The 23,486-nt window shown below is 52.3% G+C and overlaps 1 protein-coding gene across 5 annotated transcripts in view; it reads left to right on the top strand.

Annotated features, from left to right (window-relative positions):
- LOC134339605 (vascular endothelial growth factor A-like) overlaps positions 1-23,486 on the top strand; it is a 46,401-nt gene that overhangs the window by 4,297 nt on the left and 18,618 nt on the right. For all 5 annotated transcript variants that reach the window (XM_063036265.1, XM_063036266.1, XM_063036262.1 and 2 more), the window contains exons 2-4: positions 18,758-18,800; positions 19,541-19,737; positions 22,267-22,340. In XM_063036265.1, the coding sequence (XP_062892335.1) occupies positions 18,758-18,800; positions 19,541-19,737; positions 22,267-22,340 (314 nt within the window). The remainder of the gene's footprint in view (positions 1-18,757; positions 18,801-19,540; positions 19,738-22,266; positions 22,341-23,486) is intronic.

The following is a 23,486-nucleotide window of genomic DNA, read 5'->3' as shown; positions in this document are numbered from 1 at the left end:
CGTGGTCTCTCATTACGCCACAGCCTACCTGAGCAGCTCATGGTGCAAACCCCCTCTCCCTCTCTGGCCTGTGGCATTCACCGTATCATCTGTGAAGGGTGTCAGGCGTTGGGGAGGGCAAAGTCACCGGTGTTCCCACAGCCCAGGTGTCACCATCCATTCTGGGGATCTGTTATTCTATATAAAAATCCCCTGGACTTCTGGAATCAATCCCAGCTTGTAACCCCTTCCTAGGGATCTGTAATTCTCTATATAAACCTCCTGGTCTGTAACCCACACTCAGGGTACTATTAATCTACAGAAAACCTCCTGAACCCCTGGATTAGATCCCAGCCTGTAACTCACTTCAGAGATCTGTTAATTCTACATCTAAATTACCAAACCCTTTGGATTAGATCCCAGCCTGTAACCCATTCTTGGGATCTGTCAATATATATATATATATATATATATATCTGTTATATAATATATCTGTTATTCTATATATAAACCCTTGAACCTCTGGATCAGATCCCAGCCTGTAACTTCCTCCTGGGATTTGTTATTCTATATATATATAAAACCCTGAGAGCCCCTGGATTAAATCTCAGCCTGTAACCCACTCCCAGGGATCTGTTATTCTATATATAAATCCCCGAACCCCTGGATTAGATCCCATCCTGTAACCTACTTCCGGGATCTGTTATTCTATATATAAACCCATGAACCGTTTCCTGTTCTGTACCCTTCCTGTTCTCTCTCCCGCTTACCAGCGCTGATAGGACCTCGGGACGAGGCAGCTGAGACCGTGCCCCCGAGTCGGACGTTGGCCGGCTTCAGTTCCCGCGCTGAAGACCAGGGCAGGGAACCTGGGCTAACCCCAGGTAGGCCTGCAGGGGCCCTGTCACTGTCAGAGATGCTGAGGCAAGACACTATCCACCGTGCTGGGGATCTGGTGGGGGGTGGGGGGGGGAGGGTGAGACTGGAGATTATTCCCATCACTTGCCCGTGAGATCTTGCTGTGCAAGGTCTAGCCACCCACAACCCTGCAGGCATTTTCTGAGTCACTATCTGCAACAGATCACAGGCGTGCTGTCGGCCGTAGACGTTCCCAGTTAGAAGTGGGGAGACAGTGGAAACGCCCACCAAGTCAGGTAGCATCCATGGAAAGAAGGGTATAGAGTTCTCAACCTGAAACGTTTCCCCTCTCCACGGCCGCTGCCCGTCCTGTTGAGTGTTTCTATAAGACAATAAGATATAGGAGTAGAATGAGGCCATTTGGCCCATCGAGTCTGCTCCGCCATTTCATCGTGGCTGATCCAATTTTCCCTCTCAGTGCCAATCTCCTGCCTTCTCCCCATATCCCTTCATGCCCTGAACAATCAACCTCTGCCTTAAATATTCATAAAGACTTGGCTTCCACAGCCACCAGTGGCAATGAATTCCACAGATTCACCACTCTCTGGCTAAAGAAATTCCCCCTCATCTCCGTTCTAAAAGGACGCCCCTCTATTCTGAGGCTGCGTCCTCTGGCGCTAGACTCTCCCACCATAGGAAACATCCTCTCCACATCCAATCTATCAAGGATTTCACCACTTGATAGGTTTCAACGAGGTCACCCCTTGATCTTCTGAATTCTAGTGAGTACAGGCCCAGAGCCATCAAACGCTCCTCGTGTGACAAGCCGTTTGATCCCAGAATCATTTTAGTGAGCCCTCTCCAGTGTTGGCATGTCCTTGCTAAGATGAGGGGACCAGAACTGCTGACAACACTCCAAGTGAGGTCTCGCCAGAGCTTTGTAAAGCCTCAGTGTTACATCCTTGCTCTTTGTATTCTAGTCCTCTCGAAATGAATGCTGACTCCCAGGCTCCTCAGGCTTTTGTTCTGATACCTAGCGTCCACAGATAGGGATATCGAGGGAAACTCTGCTGCTCGAGGAAGGGTCTCGGAGCCGAGACACTTTCTCTGCGTGTCTCTCTCCGCAGTTACTGCCTGCCCTGCTGACCGTGTCCAGCATTTGTCTGTTTACTTTGTGGCACAATGCGGAATAGGATCTTCCAGACCGACAAACCGTGTTGCCGGGCAACCACCTACTTAACGCTGGCCTAGTCGCAGGATGGAGTGGCGGGGTGGAGTTACGTCTCTACCAGAGGAGGGTGTGAGGCGCTCCTCCCCTCCGCTAGACTGCAGGTCACCCTCGGGCGAGGTGTAGCACCTGCTTAGCCCGTTGATCAGGATCATATGAATCCGTGGGAGCAGGAGGTGGACGGTCGTGTGAGCAGCCGGTGCAGATCACAAGTACTGGTTGTATGACCAGGGACGCTGGGCAGACAATCTCCGAAGAGTATTGATAATGGCTGGGGGGAGGTCACCCATCTTGTGAAGACACTGCCCAGAAGAAGCCAACGGCAAACCATTTCTGTTGGAAAAATTTACCCGGAACAATCACGTTTGTAAGACCGTGATCGCCCAGATCGTCTGACTCGGCACAGGATGATGATGTCATATGACATGGCAGATTATGATGATGATGGATCTTGGGACAATTTACAATGACTGGCACGTCGTCAGACTGTGGGAGGAAACCGGAGCACCCGGAGGAAACCCACGCGGTCACGGGGAGAACGTACAAACTCCTCACAGACGGCGCCGGAATCAAACTCCGAACTCCGGAAGGCCCTGAGCCGTAACAGAGTCACGCTGACCGCTATCGAACCGCGGCACCCATCTGTTGGTTTCATCTCAGAATTCTGGCATCTGCGGCTTTTCATTCTGATTGTCGAAGTGTTGAGATGCAGGATGGGAATATAGATCTGAGAGCCCTTGCCTCCACACATCCGGCTGGCCACACAGAGGTCATTCAGCCCACTAGTTCAATGCTAACCACTAGCTATATACCAATAGTAATCACGTTTATTAACACTGTGCCTGGGATCTTTCACACTTGGAGACTTCAAATGCTCATCATAATCAGGTTTAATATCACCGGCATGTGTTGTGGAATTTGTTAACTTTGCGATCAGCATGACAGTGCGATCCTTGACAATATGTCTGCGTTTCTCTCTCCCCCCTCTCCTCCCCCTCTCCTCCCCCCTCTCCCCCTCTCCTCCCCCTCTCCTCCCCCTCTCCTCCCCCTCTCCTCCCCCTCTCCTCCCCCCTCCTCCCCCTCTCCCCCTCTCCCCCTCTCCCCCCTCCCCTCCCCCCCTCTCCCCCTCCCCCCTCCTCCCCCCTCTCCCCCCTCTCCCCTCCTCCCCCGCTCTCCCCCCTCTCCCCTCTCCCTCCTCCCCCTCCTCCCCCTCTCCCTCTCCCCTCCTCCCCTCCTCCCCCTCTCCCCCTCTCCCCTCCTCCCCTCCTCCCCCTCTCCCCCTCTCCCCCTCCCCCCTCTCCCCCCTCTCTCCCCTCTCCCCTCCTCCCCCCCTCTCCCCCTCCCCCCTCCTCCCCCCTCTCCCCCTCTCCTCCCCTCCCCCTCCCTCCTCCTCCCCCCCTCTCCCCCTCTTCCCTCCTCCCCCTCTCCTCCCTCCCCCTCCTCCCCCTCCCCCCTCTCCCCCTCTCCCCCTCCTCCCCCCTCCCCCCTCTCCCCCTCTCCCCCTCTCCCCCCCTCCCTCTCTCCCTTCCCCCCCTTCCCCCCCATAAGCTGCTGAAGTTCAGGACGGACACAGACACAAACACACACTCTCTGTCTCTCACACACCCTCGCTCGCTCTCGAAGGGCGTGCAACCGCTACCGGCCTGCTCCTGACCTACCCGCGGGGCCACGGAGCCGGCGTACTTGCGCAATCCCAGCGCCTCTGCCGGGGCACGTGGCTGCTCTGTGCGGGTAGAAGGGTGACACAGGGGGCAGGGGCGCCACGCTTGTGACTCCAGAGAACCCAGGTTCGATCCTGACCTCTGCCGTTTCGCATATCAGAATCGGGTTTATTATGCGTTGGCGTTTGTTCTGATATGTGTTGATTTGGCGGCAGCAATAGGTAATAGTTAAAAAAAAACAATAAATAACTTGTGGTCCATTACACTGCCGGCGTCTCGGGCAGTGGTGAAGGTCCACCATCTCTGGTGGTGTTCATGGCTTCCTTCATCGAGTCAACCGCTTCCTCCCGGTTTTCACTCCTGTCAGTCCCGGGTGGAGACTCAGGAACACCGTCACACTCAGATGTAGGAGGATTCTTCATTGCTGTTTCCGTAACAGTTTTGTGTCTGACCAGTCAGGGTTGTTGGCCCTGAGCCTGGAGGACCGGTGGACCACTCTCAGTCTGACCTCTACCCTTTGACCTGTTTGGCTTGGGTGACCCGACCGAGAGCCAAAGCACAAAGCCCGGACTCCAGCCATCGAGACAGGCAAGCCCCCAAACCCTACAACAAGGTTGTGGTCCGCTAGGAAGATAAATAACTATAGAAAATATTTTTTTTTTAAAGTTAAATGAGTATTGCGAAAAAGGGAAAGAAATAGTGAAGGAGTGTAATCGCAAACAAACGGAAATCTGCAGGTGCTGGAAATCCCAGCAACACACACAAAATGCTGAAGGAACTCAGCATTAAAAAAAGTAAACAGTCGACATTTCCTCTGCTTCTGCTTGGTACTGCGCAAGTACTGCCGGACGGCTGTTATAACGCGCAGTCGGTGTGAACGTCGCGGGAGTTAAATTGTAAAGTAAGCTTTCTTTTGGCTAGATCCCCTAAATCGATTCGATTGAGTCTACCTTTAAAAATATTAACGTCAGAAATACTGCGCAGGTCTGGCGGCAGAAGATTCCACTCTCTTGTCGATCTTGGGTAGAGGGAGTACCGGTAGTAAATCTTATTGAATGAAAGCGTTTCGGGCTGAGACCCTTCCTCGGGACTGGATGTGTGGCTGTCGTGGCAGGTCTGGGTGAGCACGTGGTCGGAGATTTGGAGGGCAGCAGAGGTTCACGGGGGAAGCAACGACAGAGGGCTTCGCTCGTCTCCCGTCCAAGGGAAGATATAAACTTCTTCAGGGTGGAGGGTTTGCGGTGGGGGGGGCGGTAATCCGATCACAAGCACGAGAGAATCTGAGGAGGCTGGGTGCTGCCTGGCCAGCTGAGTTCCTCCAGCATTTTGTGTGTGTGTCTGTCAGTGAGGAAGTGTTCATGGGTTCAATGTCCGTTCAGAAATCGGACGGCAGAGGGAAAGAATCTGCTCCTGAATCGTTGAGTGTGTGCCTTCAGGCTCCTGTACCTCCTCCCTGATGGTAGCAATGAGAAGAGGGCATGTCCTGGGTGATGGGGGTCCTTAATAATGGACGCTGCCTTTTGAAGATGTCCTTGAGGGTGGCAGAGGACAGTGCCCATGGCAGAGCTGCCGAGCTGGCAGCTTTCTGCCACGCTCTCCGAACCCCCGCCGTACCCGCATGTGCATTCTCCCTGTGCCACCTAGCACGTATCCAGCGACCCAGTCGCGGGGCCAAATCCCTCTCCAGTGATTTTATTTACTTGCAGCAGATGCCACTGACGCCAGAGCGCAGGACCGGCGGGGAGAGAGTTCCGTCCGCCGTCTGGACAACTGACTGTTGGAGCATTGCGGTCAGCACGACGCTGTTATAGTTCAGGGCGTTCCAGAGTTCAACTCATCGCCACCTGGAGGGAGGTTGTACCCCCTTAACTACAGGTTCCCTCCCACAGTGCAAAGACGTTCCGGTTGGTCGATTAACTAGGCTCGGGTTAAATTGGGCAATTGCCGGGCGGCACTCCTCGTTGGGCTGAAAAGACTTGGTTCGCTCGATACCTCTAAGTAATTACATTAAGGGTTTTGAAAAGCTTAAGACCAGAGCCGGTATTCAGAGAAAGAGCTGGGATCTTTTCCCAGTGTCAGGGTCCCGGTCAATTTCAAAGGTCAAAGTAAACTTATTCTTTTACATCAAAGTAAAAAAATATATATAATCTGTGTGGGCACGTGGCCAAGTGGTTAAGGCATTGGACTAGTGACCTGATGGTCGTGAGTTCGAGCCCCAGCCGAGGCAGCATGTTGTGTCCTTGAGCAAGGCACTTAACCTCACATTGCTCTGCGACGACACCGGTGCCAAGCTGTATGGGTCCTAATGCCCTTCCCTTGGACAACATCGGTGTCCTGGAGAGGGGAGACTTGCAGCATGGGCAACTGCTGGTCTTCCATACAACATTGCCCAGGCCTGCGCCCTGGAGAGTGAAGACTTTCCAGGCGCAGATCCATGGTCTCGCAAGACTAACGGATGCCTTTTATGTGTGTGTATGTATATATGGGAGGGGCCACCTTGAGATCAATTTTCTTGTTGGCATTCACAATAGAACAGAAAAATATAACAGAATCAATGAAAAACGACTACAAAGCCTGACAAGTAACCAATGTACAAAAGAAGACAAACTGTGCTAATACAAAAAAAAATCAATGAATAGTACTGAGAACATGAGCCGTAAAGAGTCCTTGAAAGTCGCTCTGTGGGTTGTGGAGTCAGTTTAGAGTTGAGATGAGTGAAGTTATCCACACTGGTTCAGGAGCCTGATGGTTGAGGGGTGATAACTGTCCCTGAACCTGGTGGTGCGGGACCTGATGGTTGAGGGGTGATAACTGTTCCTGAACCTGCAGGTGTGGGACCTGACGGTTATGGGGTGATAACTGTCCCTGAACCTGGTGGTGTGGGACCTGATGGTTGAGGGGTGATAACTGTTCCTGAACCTGGTGGTGCGGGACCTGATGGTTGAGAGGTAATAACTGTTCCTGAACCTGGTGGTGTGGGACCTGCTGGTTGAGGGGTGATAACTGTCCCTGAACCTGGTAGTGTGGGACCTGCTGGTTGAGTGGTGATAACTGTTCCTGAACCCGGTTGTATGGAACCTGCGGCTCCTGTACATCTGGCCCACAGGCAGAGGTGAGAAGAGAGCACGGCTGGGATGGTGGGGGGTATCTTTGATGATGGAGGCTGCTTTTGTGCGCCCGCGTTCCTTGTATCTATTTGGTTGTTTGTTTATTTCGCGACAGAGTGCGAAGCTGGCGATTACAGCCCTTCGAGCCGCGGTGCCCCCCCGACAGACCCGGTTAACCCAAACCCAGTCACGGGAATATTTACAACGACCCGCTAACCGGCCTGGCACGGCATCGGACCGCGGGTGGAAACCGGATCGAGCCCTGCACGGTCATGGGGACAACGTACAAACGTTTGGCGCCAGAACTGAGCACTGAACTCCAGAAGGCACCGTCACAGCGGACGGCCCCGTGGCGGGGAGGGCTTTGCCTGTGACGGGCTGGGCTCCATCCGCCACTCCAGGTGGGCTTTTACGTCCCTGGGCGTCGGTGTCTCCGCGGCACAGCCCATCAGGACGCGCGACACCATGCATTAATGGGCTGGTCGGAGTTTCTGGTGACACGGCGAACCTGCACAAACTCGTAGAAGTGCTCAGCGGTGGGTCGATTTACCCTTCGACGAACCCACGCTGTCTTCAGCCATTCTATGTGAGTGATCTTCTGGAGCTGAAAGACGCTCCACTCTGTAATCGCACCACTTGAGTTGGGGCATTCTGCGATTTGCTTTCTGCGCAAGCTGGGCGGAAGGGAGGAGGGTGTTGTCTGAAGTGTCCCACCCATCTCCCAGGAGTTCTGACAAGAGCGAGCAAGGGGAGATCCGAGATTGTATTTGGCATTGTCACAGTAAACGTGGTGCAGGGTTTCGATCTCACAATAGACATCCACCCGGACATTATCTTCCCCACAGCCTCATTCTGTGTCTGACCCCAGAAGTGTGTGATGGGATGGTGTAGAGGGAGCTTCACTCTGTGTCTGACCCCGGGAGTGTGTGATGGGACGGTGTGGAGGGAGTTTCACGCTGTGTCTGACCCCGGGAGTGTGTGATGGGACGGTGTAGAGGGAGCTTCACTCTGTGTCTGACCCCGGGAGTGTGTGATGGGACGGTGTAGAGGGAGATTCCAGAGAGTATGTGAGGCAGGACCGCCCTTGTCCCGTATTTCCCCCGCTAAGGTAGAGCGTTCCTATGAAACCTTTCGTGCCGAAATGGTGTAAGGCAAAGAAACAATTACCGTTAATTCATATGGGAAAAATTTTTGAGTGTTCCCAGACCCAAAAAAAAACCTAACAAATCATACCAAATAACACATAAAACCGAAAATACGTAACACTAACGTATAGTAAAAGCAGGAATGATTTGATAAGTACACAGCCTATATAAAGTAGAAATAACGTATGTACAGTATAGTCGGGAAGATGAAGGCAAAACCGATTTGTGGGGGAAAAATCAGCACATACGCGTATGTTCACGCAGGTGCCCGCGCAAGGCTTCATGGTCATTGTAGTCTTTCCTGGGGTAAAGTGTCCCGGGATTTGACTACTACTTTTGTCCCTTATTTGGGAATGAGCAAGTTGGCAACCCTAACTGTAAAAGACATGTTGAGGTGAGTTTGACCCTACTTGAACACCCCCCCTCCCACCCCCTCAAGTCGGCCGGTCTGCGGAAGTATTGTCAATATTAAACCGGTCCGCGGTGCAGAAAAGGTTGGGGACCCCTGCATTAAAGCAACATGATTACAGCATCGGTGACCCGGGTCCAACTTTCACTGCAGAGTGTAAGGGATTAGTCCCTTCTCCCCGTGACCATATGGGTTTACTCCCGGAGCTCAGGTTTCCTCCCACAGGCCAAAGACTTACCACTTAGTAGGTTAATTGTAGATGTTACTGGGGGCATTGTATCTCCTAGTTAAAAGCTGAAGACCTTATTGCTCAGAGTACCGGGGACTGAGAGGTGATCGTGTAGGAATTTCTCAGCTCATCAGGGCAGGGGTGAGACGAATGCACACCAATCTTTTGTTTAACTCGGAGTTGGTTCAACTCTGAAGTAGAGGGCGTAGGTTACGGTGAGAGGGAAGAGGCATGGTCACTGTGCACTGCAGAACTACTTTTATACCTTTGTTTCATACCTTATTGTCGCCAAACAATTGGTACTCGAACGTACAATCATCACAGCGATATTTGATTCTGCGCTTCCCACTCCCTGGATTACAGATATTAAATATTATAAATATAAAAATAGTTAAAATTAGTAAATATTAAAAATTTATATTATAAATCATAAATAGAAAATAGAAAAATGGGAAGTAAGGTAATGCAAAAAAACCGAGAGGCAGGTCCGGATATTTGGAGGGTACGGCCCAGATCCGGGTCAGGATCTGTTCAGCAGTCTTGGGACGAAAAGTGTGTTGGCTGGGTGGGTCGTGTCCTTGATTATCCTGGCAGCACTGCTCCGACAGGGTGCAGTGTAAAGTGAGTCCACGGACGGAAGATTGGTTTGTGTGATGTGCTGGGCCGTGTTCACGATCTTCTGCAGCTTCTTTCGGTCTTGGACAGGACAACTTCCATACCAGGTTGTGATGCACCCTGGAAGAATGCTTTCTACGGTGCATCTTTAAAAATTAGTGAGGGTTTTAGGGGGCAGGCTAAATTTCTTTAGTTTTCTCAGGGAGTAAAGGTGCTGGTGGGCCTTCTTGGCAGTGGACTTTGCTTGGTTGGACCAAGTCAGGTCATTTGTGATATTGACCCCAAGGAACTTCAAGCTTTTGACCTGTTCCACTTGCGCACAACCGATGTAAATTGGGTCGTGAGGTCCGCTACTCCTTCTGAAGTCAACAACCAATTCCTTCGTCTTGTTGACGTTGAGGGATAGGTTATTGTCTTTGCATCATGCCACCAGGTTCTTAATTTCCTCTCTGTACTCAAACTCGTCATTACCCGAGATACGGCCTACAATTGTTGTGTCATCAGCAAACTTATATATTGAGTTTGATGGAAACTTGGCCACACAATCATGGGTGTACAGTGAGTACAGCAGGGAGCTGAGTACACAGCCTTGTGGGGCACCGGTGCTCAGAGTGATTGTAGAGGAGAGCTTATCCCCTATTTTTACAGCCTGGGTCCTGTCTGTGAGGAAGTTGAAGATCCAGCTGCAGATCTGAGTGCTAAGGTTACTAGAGGGCATAGGTTACCGTGAGAGGGAAGAGTCATAGTCACTGTGCACCACAGTGCAGAAGCAGGCCCTTCGGCCCTTCTAGTCCCTGCTGAACTGTCATTCTGTCAAGATGTGCGCCGGCAACATCGGAACCCAAGTGCCGAGGAAAGACTGGTTCTGATGCAGAGCTGGCGATGAGAGTTTATTCAGTAATAATAAAAGGACATCATGATAATTCCTGAAGAATTGGCTCGGCCAAGCGACGCCGCAGGAGAAGTAACATTCTCATAACTAGGACCCTGCGACTCGCGCTGATCAGGCAACCACTTAAATAACACAAGTAACAGGGAAACCCCGAGCCAGTCAAAATAGACTGAACAAGTTTAAATGGAAGGCACCAGGAGACCGTATTACAAAGAGCGAGTCACTCGAGGAAAAGAAGCACAAGGACCTCTAAACGATCGTGGTGGTGGTGTTGTCCTCCGTGTCTGACGGTGACAGGAAACCTGTACAGAGGAGTTTTTTTTTAAATGGGAAAAGCCTTTCCACTGGGGCAGTTCCTCTCCCTCGGCCTCAGAAGTCCGGGTCCAGTGGTACAAATGAACGCCCCTTGGTTGCAGTGGAAGACCGCAGTGTCTTCCGCGCCTTGTCGTGCCCTTCGCTCTCCACGGAGCGTTGGAGCACCGTCTGCCAGGCCGTTGGTCCTCCCTGTAGGTCTCATCCGCCTACTTCACTTGCTCAGAGAGGCGTGGCGGTGTACGAGGCCGGCGGCTTCCCTCGCCTGCTTTAGCCCGCCTGCCGGAGCGGAGTCCCGCTCTTAAATGACTGACGACTCGTTAATCGAAAATTAGCCAATTCACGCACTCTTCAGAAACTCGCAGCCCCACGCTCTCCGGCGCCCCACACTGGCCAGAAGGTTTCACTACACACAGCCCCCCGCCTCCCCATCCAAGAGAGGTTCAAGACGGACCTGAGAGTTGTTTTCTTACTCACGTCAAGGGGGAGGAGGGAATGAGCTGCCAGAGGAAGTGTTTGAGGCAGACTTTAATCAAGCTCTACAGGGATAGGAAATGTTCCCGGCCCTTGGACCCCCACCATTGAGCAAGGAATCCCTGGACTCCAGGCGGGGAGATTTAGAGGGATGAGGGTCCAACAGAGGCAAGCAGATGCGTGTACTCTGGTGAACTTTGGATAGGCTGGGAGACTAAACTTCCGACAGTACTCTAGAGCAACCTCAAAGTAAAATTCATCATCAGAGTACATACGTGTCAACCTGAGGTTCATTTTCCTGCGGGCATACTCAGCAAATTTATAGAATAGTAACTGTAAACAGGATCATTGGACAACATGCTGTGCAAGTGTAAATAAATAGCAATAAATGACAAGATAAAGAGTCCTCAAAGTGAGATCATCGGTTGTGGGAACATCTCAATGGATGGGCAAGTGAGTGTAGTTACCCCCCCCCCTTTGGTTCAAGAGGCTGATGGTTGAGGGGTAGTAACTGTTCCTGAATCTGAGGCACTTTGCTTAGTCAGAGGAATATTGACTCCTGTCCTCAGGTCCTCTTGTAATAAAGACAAATAAACTGTAACCCTTCGTAGTGTACCCGCAGTAGATTGAACGTGTCGGTCTCGTGAAGGGGACGTGGGAAGAAAGAGTTTCGATACCCTGTTAGGTTAGCACAAAATACTCTGCAGATGCTGGGGTGACTCCTTGGTCCACACGTCCCTCCCCGCGGATCTCCCACCCGGCACTTATCCCTGTAAGCGTAAGTGCTACACCTGTCCCCACACCTCCTCTCTTGCCACCATTCAGGGTCCCAAACAGTCCTTCCAGGTGAGGCAACACTTCAGTTGTGAGTCTGTTGGGGTCATCTATTGCATCCGGTGCTCCCGGTGCGGCCTCCTCTACATCGGTGAGACCCAACGCAGATTGGGGGACTGCTTCATCGAGCACCTCCGCTCCGTCCACCACAACAGACAGGATCTCCCAGTAGCCACCCACTTCAACTCTGCTTCCCATTCCCATTCAGATATGTCCATACATGGCCTCCTCTACTGCCATGATGAGGCTAAACTCAGGTTGGAGGAGCAACACCTCATATACCGTCTGGGTAGTCTCCAGCCCCATGGTATGAACATTGAATTCTCCAACTTCCAGTAGTTCCCTCCCTCTCCTTTCCCCCAATCCCAGTTTCACTCTGCCCCCTCCCCCAGCTGCCTATCACCTCCCTCATGGTTCCACCTCCTTCTACTACCCATTGTGTTTTCCTCTATTCCTTCTTCACCATTCCTGCCTATCCCCTCCCTCACCCCTTTATCTTTCCCCTTACTGGTTTTTCACCTGGCATCTACCACCCTCCCCCTTTAAAGGGCCTCTGCCCCTTTCCTCTTCAGTCTTGACGAAGGGTTCCGGCCCGAAACGTTGACTGATTCTTTCCACGGATGCTGCCCGACCTGCTGAGTTTTCCCCGTTGTTAGGCCCGGCCGTTTGTGATGCGATAGCGCCATCTCCTGGTCCAATGCGGTACTGCAGCGCAGCGTGCCTGTGAGGGCAAGGAAGGAAAGATGTTTGAATGGAGTGGCCATTTCCCACAGTCGAAAGGGCGTCGCGGACAATTTGACCTGGATTCCGATTCAGATTTATTTAAGACGTGTGCGTCGAGGCAGTGAGGTGCGCCATTCACCTTCACAGCCAGCGCTCCTGGTGCGCTGGGGGCAGCCCATGAGAGAATCTACCCCAAAGGAGCTCGCCCACAAGACAGAAGAGGACAACAACGGCAAAACAAGCGCCTCCCCCCCCCCTCCCCGAGCCCCCCCACAAACACATACCTCCAACCCCAGGACAGGCTGCCTCCAGTCCTTGGCCTAGACTCGCAGACAAGCTGACCCAGGGCCTTTGACCTTCGGGCCTCCACCTTTGGAATGGGGTAGCAAGCTTGGGGTGGGGGGGGGTAATAAACGGCCAACTTCTCAAAAATTTACCACACGTACATCAAAATATACGGTGAAGTGCGTTGTCTGGGTTAACAACCAACATAAGCTCAGGATGTGCTGCGATCGGGCTGGGACATCCCTACGTTGACCGCTCATTCCCCCTCCATAGATGCTGCCTGACCTGCTGAGTTCCTCCAGCACCTGGTGCATGTGCGTATGTTGCTCTGGGCACAGGAGCTGGGGTGTTATGTTGAAGTGGTGTAAGACATTTCTCACTGCTACCGTCAGGTAGGAGGTACAGGAGCCTGAAGGCACACACTCAGCGATTTAGGAACAGCTTCTTCCCCTCTGCCATCCAATTTCTGAATGGACATTGAACCCTAGCTCACTTTTTAGTTAATATACAGTATTTCTGTTTTTGCATGTTATTTTTAATCTATTCAATATGCGCAATTGATTTACTTGTTTACTTGTTGTTATTTATTTTATTTTGTTTATTAATTTTTTCTCTCTGCTAGATTATATATTGCATTGAACTGCTGCTGCTAAGTTAACAAATTTCACGTCACATGCCGGTGATAATAAACCTGATTCTGATTCTGGGTATTGAGTGCAGATCTGGTCTCCTAACTCAGAATCTGGTTTATTGAAGAATACATAATATAGAAGAAAAAAATGGTAAAAAATAAATAAATTACAGTATACGTGTATTGAATAGATTAAAAATTGTGCACAAACAGATATACTATATATTTTTAAAGTGAGGTAGTGTTCACAGGTTCAATGTCCATTTAGGAATCAGATGGCAGAGTGGAAGAAGCTGTTCCTGAATCACTGAGTGAGTGCCTTCAGGCTCCTGTACCTCCTCCCTGATGGTAACAGTGAGAAAAGGGCATGCCCTGGGTGCTGGGGGTCCTTAATAATGGACGCTGCCTTTCTGAAACACCGCTCCCTGAAGATGTCCTGGGTACTTTGTAGGCTAGTACCCAAGATGGAGCCGACTAGATTTACAACCTTCTGCAGCTTCTTTTGGTCCTGTGCAGTAGACACCCCCCCCCCCATACCAGACAGTGATGCAGCCTGTCAGAATGCTCTCCATGGTACATCTATAGAAGTTTTTGAGTGTTTTTGTTGTCATACCAAATCTCTTCAAACTCTTAATGAAGTATAGCTGCTGTCTTGCCTTCTTTATAACTACATCGATATGTTGGGACCAGGTTAGATCCTCAGAGGTCTTAACACCCAGGAACTTGAAGCTGCTCACTCTCTCCACTCCTGATCCCTCTGTGAGGATTGGTATGTGTTCCTTCGCCTTACCCTTCTGGAACCAGCTCTTTCGTCTTACTGACCTACAGGGGAAAAAAACCAACAAGGTTGAAAGAGCACAGAGAAAATTGACAAGGATGTTGCTGGGTCTGGAGGACCCAGTGAAGGATTGAATAGGTTGGGACTTTATTCCTTGGAACGTAGAAGATTGAGAGGAGATCTGATAGAGGTATACAAAATTATGGGGGGTATAGATAGGGTAAATGCAAGCAGGCTTTTTCCACTGACGTTGGGTGACACTGGAGGTCATGGGTTAAGGGTGAAAGGTGAGCTATATAGGGGGAACCTGAGGGGGAACTTCTTCACTCAGACGATGGTGAAAGTGTGAGACGAGCTGCCCGCGGAAGTAGTGAACCAGGGTTTGATTTCAACATTTAAGAGGTGTGTGGGGTAGGTACATGGTTGAGAGAGGGCTGTGGACCGGGTGACAAGGCAGAGGAGCAGGCTAGCACCGGCTAGATGGGCCGAAGGGCTTTTTCACCTGAGCCATAATGCTCTATGACTCTTATTAACTCCTTGGGTTTGCAGACCTCGAGCCTGAGGGTGCCGCTGTGGTTTTGTGGCACGGTGGCGTAGCGGCCAGCGCGACGGTTTACCGTACCGGCGACCCGGGTTCGATTCCCGTCACCGCCGGAAAGGAGTCTGTACATTCTCTCCGTCGCCGTGGGGGCTTCCTCCGGGTGCTCTGGTCTCCCCCCCACGGGCCAAAGGCATACGGCTTAGGGTCAGAAAGTCGTGGGAGCGCTACCGCAGCGCCGGACGCCTGGTGACACTTGCGGGCTGCCACCCCCAACCCCCCCCCGCACATCCTCGGACCGCGTTGGTCGATGGTGCAAACGACGCATTCCACCGCAGGTTTCGATGTACACGTGACTCACGGTACATCCACAGAAGCCAGAGGTCCTGCACACTGACTGCACCACCCAGGGGACTTCCTCCTGGCCCACACGGTCACGGGTGTAAGGAGAGTAAAGTGGGACAGGCGGTGCAGAACATTCAGAGATTTTTTTTAGATTATGAGGACACGTAGTTCTCTTTTATTGTCATTTAGTAATGCATGCATTAAGAAATGATACCATATTCCTCCGGTGTGATATCACAAAACACAGGATAGACCAAGACTGAAAAACTGACAAAAACCACATAATTATAACATATAGTTACAACAGTGCAACAACACCATAACTTGATGAAGAACAGACCATGGGCACAGTAAAAAAAGTTCAAAGTCTCTCAAATGTCCCACATCTCACGCAGACGGGAGAAGGAAGAAAACTCTCCCTGCCATGCCCGACCACAGTCCGACTCTGAGTCGCCTGAAAACTTCGAGCTCTGACCAGCCCTCCGACACCGAGCACCATCTCTGCCGAACGCTTCGACCCCAGCCCCGTCCGCCAGCAGCAGGCAAAGCCAAGGATTTGGGGCCTTCCCTCCGGAGATTCTCGATCGCACAGTAGCAGCGACAGCAAACCGGGCATTTCAGAAGTTACTCCAGATGTTCCTCCATGCTCTCACGGCTGTCTCCATCAACTCAGGATTGTGCACGGTCCCCTATTTAACAGATACGACATGCTGGAGGCGCTCAGCAGGCCAGGAAACCTCGATCGAGGGGAGCCAACGTTTTGGGCCGAGACCCTTCTGCGGGGCCGGAAACAAAGGGGGAAGGCCTTCTCGCCCCCTTGTCTTCTCCCTTTCCAGTCCTGATGAAGGTTCTCAGCCTGAAACATCGACTGTTTATTTCCCCTGACCTGCTGAGTTCCTCCAGCGTTTTGTGTGTGTGTGTGTGTGTGTGTGTGTGTGTGTGTGTGTGTGTGTGTGTGTGTGTGTATGTTGCTCTGGATTTCCAGCACCAGCAGAATCTCTTGGGCCTCGCGTCAGTCGCCCCCGAAGCCCTCGTTGCAGCTCTGAAGGACGGTGACGTCAACCGGGGCGCGGACTGTTCCGAGGGCGGCCGGCTGGGACGGATGCTGAGGGGATGCCCCCTCTCCCAGGAGGAGTCAGGAGCGGGCACACCCGTGGACGAGAACCTCCCTCTACTCAGGGCATTTACAGCAGCAGGCTCCGCAAGCTTCCGTCGGGCAAACGGTACCGCAGCATTAAAGCCAGGAGCAACAGGCTCCGGGACAGCTTCTTCCACCAGGCCGCCGGATTTATCAATACACGATTGCGTATCTGACTGTACACACACGTATGTGTACAATTATGTACACAATCTCAGTATCCTCCCTCATTTCCCTTTCTTATTGCTCGTACATAGCGACGGAGAAGCAACATAACCCCTCGTGTTGTGAGGTGGGTGTAAGAAATAAAACCCTCAATCTCAGAAAAGCAAAGGGTTGCCCAGTTAAGGCGGCGATGTGGAGGAATATCCGGGGAGACTGGCTGCCTGTCAAATCCGCATCTTCCGAAGCTCTGTGTTCCGGGGCCGAGCTAGCTTTGTGGCCAGATTCAATCGGCTTCACCTGTCGCGTCCGCAGATTCGCGTTTGTTCGGTTACCCGCCGCGCCTGCGTTGAAACGGGCCGCGGAAGGCGCCGCCAGCCCCGCGCGGCCCAAGGATGTGGCAAGTGTCGGCGCGCGTTCTGGCGCCAACCTGCCGTTACCCGTGGTCCGCGACTTCGGCCTGTGGAAGAAACCGGAGCACCCGGGGTGGGTGGGGGAGGGAGAACGCACGCGGTCCCGGTGGGGGCTGTAATTCAATTTTTCTCTATTATTCTGCATTGTATTGTAGTGCTGCCCCAAAGCTAACACATTCCACGATATTTTCCAGTGATATTAATTCTGATCCCTGCCCAACGGACCTTCGGATTCCCGCCGAGGTTGGGCAACAACAGCTCTGTCAAGGTTACTCTCAACGCTGGTGCTCCACTGCGTCGGCTCCTTGGCCCCCCGCTCTGCGACCGCGAGGCCAGACCCTGCCCTGGCTCCCGTCCGCGAGTTCGCAGCGGGCTGGCTCTTAAATGACAACGAGGCTAAGGACAGGAAGGAGACGGGGAGCCTAGTGGCATGTTGCCGTGGCAACAACCTTTCCCCTCGATGTCAACAATGCAAAACAGCTGGTCACTGATTTTTTAGGAGGGAGGGGGCGGCGGTACACGTGCTCCCGTCTACGCCGGCGGTCCGGTGGGCGGGAGGGTCGAGGGCTTCGAGTTCCTCGACGCGATCGCCACCGACGGCCGTGCCCCGGCCCAACGGCGTTGACGTCACGGCCAAGTCAGCTCACCGACGCCCCTTCTCCCTCGCGGGGTGGGGGTGGTTGCTGACCGAAATCCAGCACGTCACCGTCACGCTGTACAGAGCATTCTGTCTGGTCGCGGCGCGACCTGGCACGCCGCGAGCAACGGCAGAGTTGTGGGCACAGCTCAGCGCGTTGCAGAAACTGGCCCTCCCCCCGCACCCCCCCGGGTGGACTCCGTCCACACTTCTTGCTGCCACCCACCCACCGCAGACTCTCTCTCCTCCTGACTATCGGGCAGAAGGCGTACGGCCAAACTCGAGGCACAGGAGTCTGCAGGCACACACTCTACGATTCAGGAACAGCTTCTTCCCGTCTGCCACCCGATTTCTGAATGGACACTGAACTCACTGTCTCACTTTTATTTTTGGCTCTCTCTCTGCACTACTCATTTATATATAAAATATTCAATTAAATATACACTCCATGGCCACTTTATGAAGTGCACCTGCTCGTTAATGCAAATATCTAGTCGGCCAATCAGGTGGCAGCAACTCAATGCATAAAAGTATGCAGACGTGGTCAAGAGGTTCAGTTGTTGTTCAGACCAATCACCAGAATGGGGGAAGAAATGTGATCTAAATGACTTTGACCATGGAATTATTGTTGGTGCCAGATGGGGTGACTTGAGTATCTCAGAAACTGCTGGGATTTTCACGCGCAGTCTCTAGAGTTTACAGAGAATAGTGCGAAAAACAAAGAATAAAAAATATCCAGTGAGCTCTGTGGGTGAAAACACCCTGTTAATGAGAGAGATCGGAGGAGGACGGCCAGACTGGTTCAAGCTGACTGGAAGGCGACAGTAACTCAAATAACCACATGTTATAGCAGTGATGTTCAGAAGAGCATCTCTGAACTCACAACCTATCAAACGTTGATCTATCAAATATACACGTACACACGCTGAGTGGCCACGGTACTAGGTTCCTCCTGTAAATTGGCCACTGAGTATGCGTTCGTGGTCTTCAGCTGCCGCAGCACATCCGCTTCAAGGTTAAACTCCCGGCCGCTGCCCTCTGACCTCTCTCATTATGCGTTCCGCGGTGATCCCGTGGTGTTCCTCACCGATGCCACCGTTTCCTGATGTGCGGAATCGGCCTCTGCAAATTGTCCCTCTGTGTGTGGGGCAAGGGGTAGAAACAGCAGGAGATAAGCCAGGGAATGGGGGGGGGGCCTGGGCCAGCACCGACACGATGGGCCGAATGGCCTCCTGCTGGGCCAATGTGTCGGGACTTTTCTCCCAGAGGCCACTCAGCACTTGCAGCCTGTCACAGACTGGGGTGGGGTGTGGGGGTGGGTGGAGAGGAGGGTCAGTCTGCTAACCGGTTCCCTTTCCTTCCAGCCCTCACTGATTCCTCGAGAAGCTCGTCAGCAGGCAAGCCAAGGTAGGGGACTGAATCTGGACCTTTGAGTTACCGCTCACAGCAAGCACTGGGACAGTGAGACGTCACACACTCCCGGGGTCAGACACAGAGTGAAGCTCCCCCTACACTGTCCCATCACACATTCCCGGGGTCAGACACAGAGTGAAGCTCCCTCTATCTACACCGTCCCATCACACGCTCCCGGGGTCAGACACAGAGTGAATCTCCCCCTACACTGTCCCATCACACACTCCCGGGGTCAGACACAGAGTGAAGCTCCCTCCCCACCGTCCCATCACACACTCCCGGGGTCAGACACAGAGTGAAGCTCCCTCCACACCGTCCCATCAGACACTCCCGGGGTAAGACACAGAGTGAAGCTCCCTCCCCACCGTCCCATCACACACTCCCGGGGTCAGACACAGAGTGAAGTTCCCTCTGCACCATCCCATCACACACTCCCGGGGTCAGACACAGAGTGAAGTTCCCTCTGCACCATCCCATCACACACTCCGGGGGTCGGACATAGAAGGTCCTTCTTAGGTTGTTGGAAACCCACATGGTCACGTGCTCGAACACACACCCACACACGCACATGTAAACACGTAAACAGCTGGAGTTCAGGATTAACCTGGATCAGCGGCTCTCCAGACTGCGTCACTGTGGGACAAGGGCTGGAGGAGGGAGCGAGGAGGTGGGTGTGGTGGGCCGGGTCGGGGCGGGTGTGCCAAGTCTAACGGCCGCCCCGTGTGTCCCGGCAGCCATGACGTGGATGGATGTGTACTGGCGGTCGGTGTGCCAGACCCGCGAGACGCTGGTGGCCATCAACGGCGAGTATCCCAATGAGGTGGAGTACATCTTCGTGCCCTCCTGCGTCCTCCTCACCCGCTGCTCCGGATGCTGTAACGACGAGCAGCTCCAGTGTGTCCCGACAGACACTGACACTGTCCTCATGCAGGTAAACCACCTCCGTTCCTCTCCGTCCCTGTCCCCCATCCCCGTCTCCGTCTCTCTCCCTGTTTCCCATCCCTCTCCTCGTCCCCCGTCCCTCTCCCCATCCCCCATCCCCCTCCCCGTCCCCCCTCCCCCTCTCCGTCCGCCATCCCTCTCTCCGTCCCTCTCCCCGTCCCCATCCCTCTCTTCGTCCCTCTTCCTTTTCCCCATCCCCTACAAATAACGACAGCCCTGCTACAGATGGCTAACTCCTCCCTCCCCCCCGCCGCAAACCATCCAAAATCAGCTTTCTTTTGCAATGAGCCCATAGTTTCCCGGTCTCTGACGCCATTTACAAGCACCAGGATAATTCGATGACGCCAATTTAAATTTCACACCCGGCGGTGGCGGGATTTGAACCCGAGCTCCAAGTTCCTGCCACTGGCTGCTGGTCCTGGAACTTAACCGCTGTGCCACCACAACCCCTCCCCCGGACAATCATAACCAGCTTTAATATCTCCGGCATATGCCGTGAAATTTCAGACAAGAGAAAATCTGCAGATGCTGGAAATCTGAGCAACACACACACACACACACACACACACACAAAACACTGGAAGAACTCAACAGGTCAGGCAGCACCATGGAAAAGAGTAAACAGTCGCCATTTTGGGCTGAAACCGTTCGGCAGGCCCGAAACATTGACTGCACTCTTTTCCATAGGTGACGCCTGGCCTGCTGAGTTCCTCCAGCATTTTGTGTGTGTTGTTGTGAAATTTGTTAACTTTGTGACAGCAGTACAATGCAATACATGATAATACAGAGAGAAAAAAGTGCGAATTACAGTAAGTATATATATTAAATACTTTTGGAACCCCGCTGGTTTCCTTGGCTGCGTAAGTCTGGGGACACCCGCTCCCGTCCCGCCAAAGCCACGAGATTGAAACGGCTCTTCCACACCAAACCCCGGTCTGTGTGGATGCTGTGTGATTCACTACCCTGTCACAACTCGGTGCCAATAAATAACAGACAGCACACTGCACACTGTTAAAGGAATCATATTTATGAATCTTAACTAAAGGGTTAGTGAAGAAAAGCAAAAATAATTGAACAGTTGGAGCTCATCTTGAACTTCGCTGTCACTCACGTGCTGGGCCCTCGGTCAATGCAAAAGCACACACCAACTTCCCAACGTCACTCACCGTCCACCTCGAACAAACCGGGTCTCCCACCAGGTCATACACTACAACCAGTTCTCCCCAGCGTCTTCTCTCTTCATCTCCTCTCGAAAAAATGCCCCAAGACCAACCTTAGTGTCCCTCACCAAAAAAAAAAAATCTCCTCTCAGTTCCACCAACCTGATTGGACGACACACGTTCCTCATCATCCCTTATCTTCAACAATAACCCAAATAGCTCTTACAGAGCTGCTAAATGAAACACCTACAGCATAATAGTAAAGATGGGAACTAGGGCATTACAGTTAAATTAAATAAATAGTGCAAAAATAGAAATTTATTATGATTACGAGGACACGCAGTCCCCTTTTGTTGTCATTTAGTAATGCAGGCATTACGAAATGATAAAGTGTTTTTCCAGAATGATATCACGAAAACACATGACAAACCGACTTAAAAACTAACAAAAACCACATAATTATAACATATAGTTACAACAGTGCAAAGCAATACCGTAATTTGATAGGAACAGACCATGGCACGGTAAAAGTCTCAAAGTCTCTCGAAAGTCCCACATCTCATGCAGACGGTGAACCTCCAGCGCCGCAAACTTGCCGATGCAGCATCCCGGAAGCATCCGACCACAGTCCGATTCCGAGTCCGTTCGAAAAACTCCAAGCCTCCGACCAGCTCCCGACACCGAGCACCGAGCACCATCTCTGCCAGATGCTTCGACCCCGCCCCCGGCAACAGGCAATAGGCAAAGCCGAGGATTTGGGGCCTTCCCCTCCGGGGATTCTCGATCGCACAGTAGCAGCGACAGCGAAGCGGGCATTTCAGAAGTTACTCCAGATGTTCCTCCATGCTTCTCACGGCTGTCTCCATCAAATCCGGATTGTGCACGGCACCCCTAGTTACATATATCGATATCATTCGGAATGGCCGCGTGCGCTGCGTCGCACCGCCATCGTCTCCTCCCTCCACTAAAAAAGTAGTGAGGTAGTGTTCACGGGTTCAATGTCCATTCAGAAATCGGATGGCAGAGGGGAAGAAGCTGTTCCTGAATCGCTGAGTGTGTGTCTTCAGGCTCCTGTACCTCCTCCCTGATAGTAGCAACGAGAAGAGGGCATATCCTGGGTGATGGGGGTCCTTAATGATGGACGCCGCCTTTCTGAGGCACCGCTCCTCGAACGTGTGCATGTTATTGTGTAGGCAAATACATGCGTGTATACATGTATGTACACGGGTGACTGTGTACCATTCCTGCCGCAGCCGCCGCGATCCGTGTCGGTTCTCCCCCCTCTCCCCTCCCACCCCCCCGCCCCACACCTGCTCCCCAGACGTCTGGAAACGCTCTCCGTTCTCGCCCCCTCGCAGATTTTGAAGGTGAAGCACCGGACCAGCCAGCTGGTGGAGATGTCCTTCGTCCATCACAGACGCTGTGAATGTAGGTAAGAGCCAGAGATCGACGCGGCAGAACCAGGGCCAGAATCCGGGACGTTCTCACCCCACCCACCCCCTGATTCGAGGGGGGGAGGGGAAGGCCCAGCTCCCGGGACAGTTTGCGCGGAGAAGAAGGTGGGGGGGGTAGGGGGAGGGGGGAGTTCTCCCAAGCCTAAGCAAATCCTGAAAGCCCAGGACCAGATACCCCTGAAGTGGGCACCTCACTGATAACATTTCAAAGGTTCAAGGGTACAATTTAACCAGAGAAATGTACACAGCATACATCCTGAAATGCTTTTTCTTCACAAACATCCACAAAAACATTTACAGTCACCTTTAAGGTTATTGTGACAGCTCCATATTCCCTCTACCCCTCTCAACCCTGAAAGCAACCCGACCCAGCAACAGGCCCAACGTATCCATGGCAACCAATTTGTCGTCTTTGCGGCAGCAGTACATAGTGATAGAGGATAAACTGTGGATTACAGTAAATATGTAAATAATTAAAGTAAATAAGGAGTGCAAAAAAAAATAGAGATAAAAGAGTAGTGAGGTCATGTTCAAGGGTTCAGTGTCCATTCAGGAATCGGATGGCAGGGGGGTAGAAGCTGTTCCTGAATCGTTGAGTGTGTGCCTTCAGGCTCCTGTACCTCCTCCCTGATGGTAGCAATGAGAAGAGGGCATGTCCTGGGTGGTGGGGGTCCTTAATGTCTATTTTTGAGACACTGCTCCTTGAAGATGTCCTGGATACTACGGAGGCTGGAGCCCGTGATGGAGCTGACTGAGTCTACAACTCTCTGCAGCTTACTTCGATCCTGTGCAGTAGCCCCCACACTCCCATATCAGACAGTGATGCAGCCAGTTAGAATGCTCTCCACGGTACAGCTGTAGAAATTTGCGAGCGTTTTAGTTGACAATCCAAATCTCCCCAAACTCTTAATGAGATATATCCACTGCCCTGCCTTGTAGCTGCATCGATATGTTGGAACCAGGCTAGGTCCTCAGAGATATTAACACCCAGGAACCTGAAATTTCTCTCTCTCTCTCTCTCTCTCTCTCTCTCTCTCTCTCTCTCTCTCTCTCTCTCTCTCTCTCTCTGTCTCCCTCTCTCTGTCTGTCTCTCTCCACATCTGGCCCATGACACTGAGAAGCTT

Source organism: Mobula hypostoma, chromosome 30 (assembly GCF_963921235.1).
Source record: "Mobula hypostoma chromosome 30, sMobHyp1.1, whole genome shotgun sequence".
Lineage (NCBI taxonomy): Eukaryota > Metazoa > Chordata > Chondrichthyes > Myliobatiformes > Myliobatidae > Mobula > Mobula hypostoma.
The sequence above is the reverse complement of the archived record's forward strand: the minus strand, read 5'-3'. Positions and strand labels throughout refer to the sequence as shown.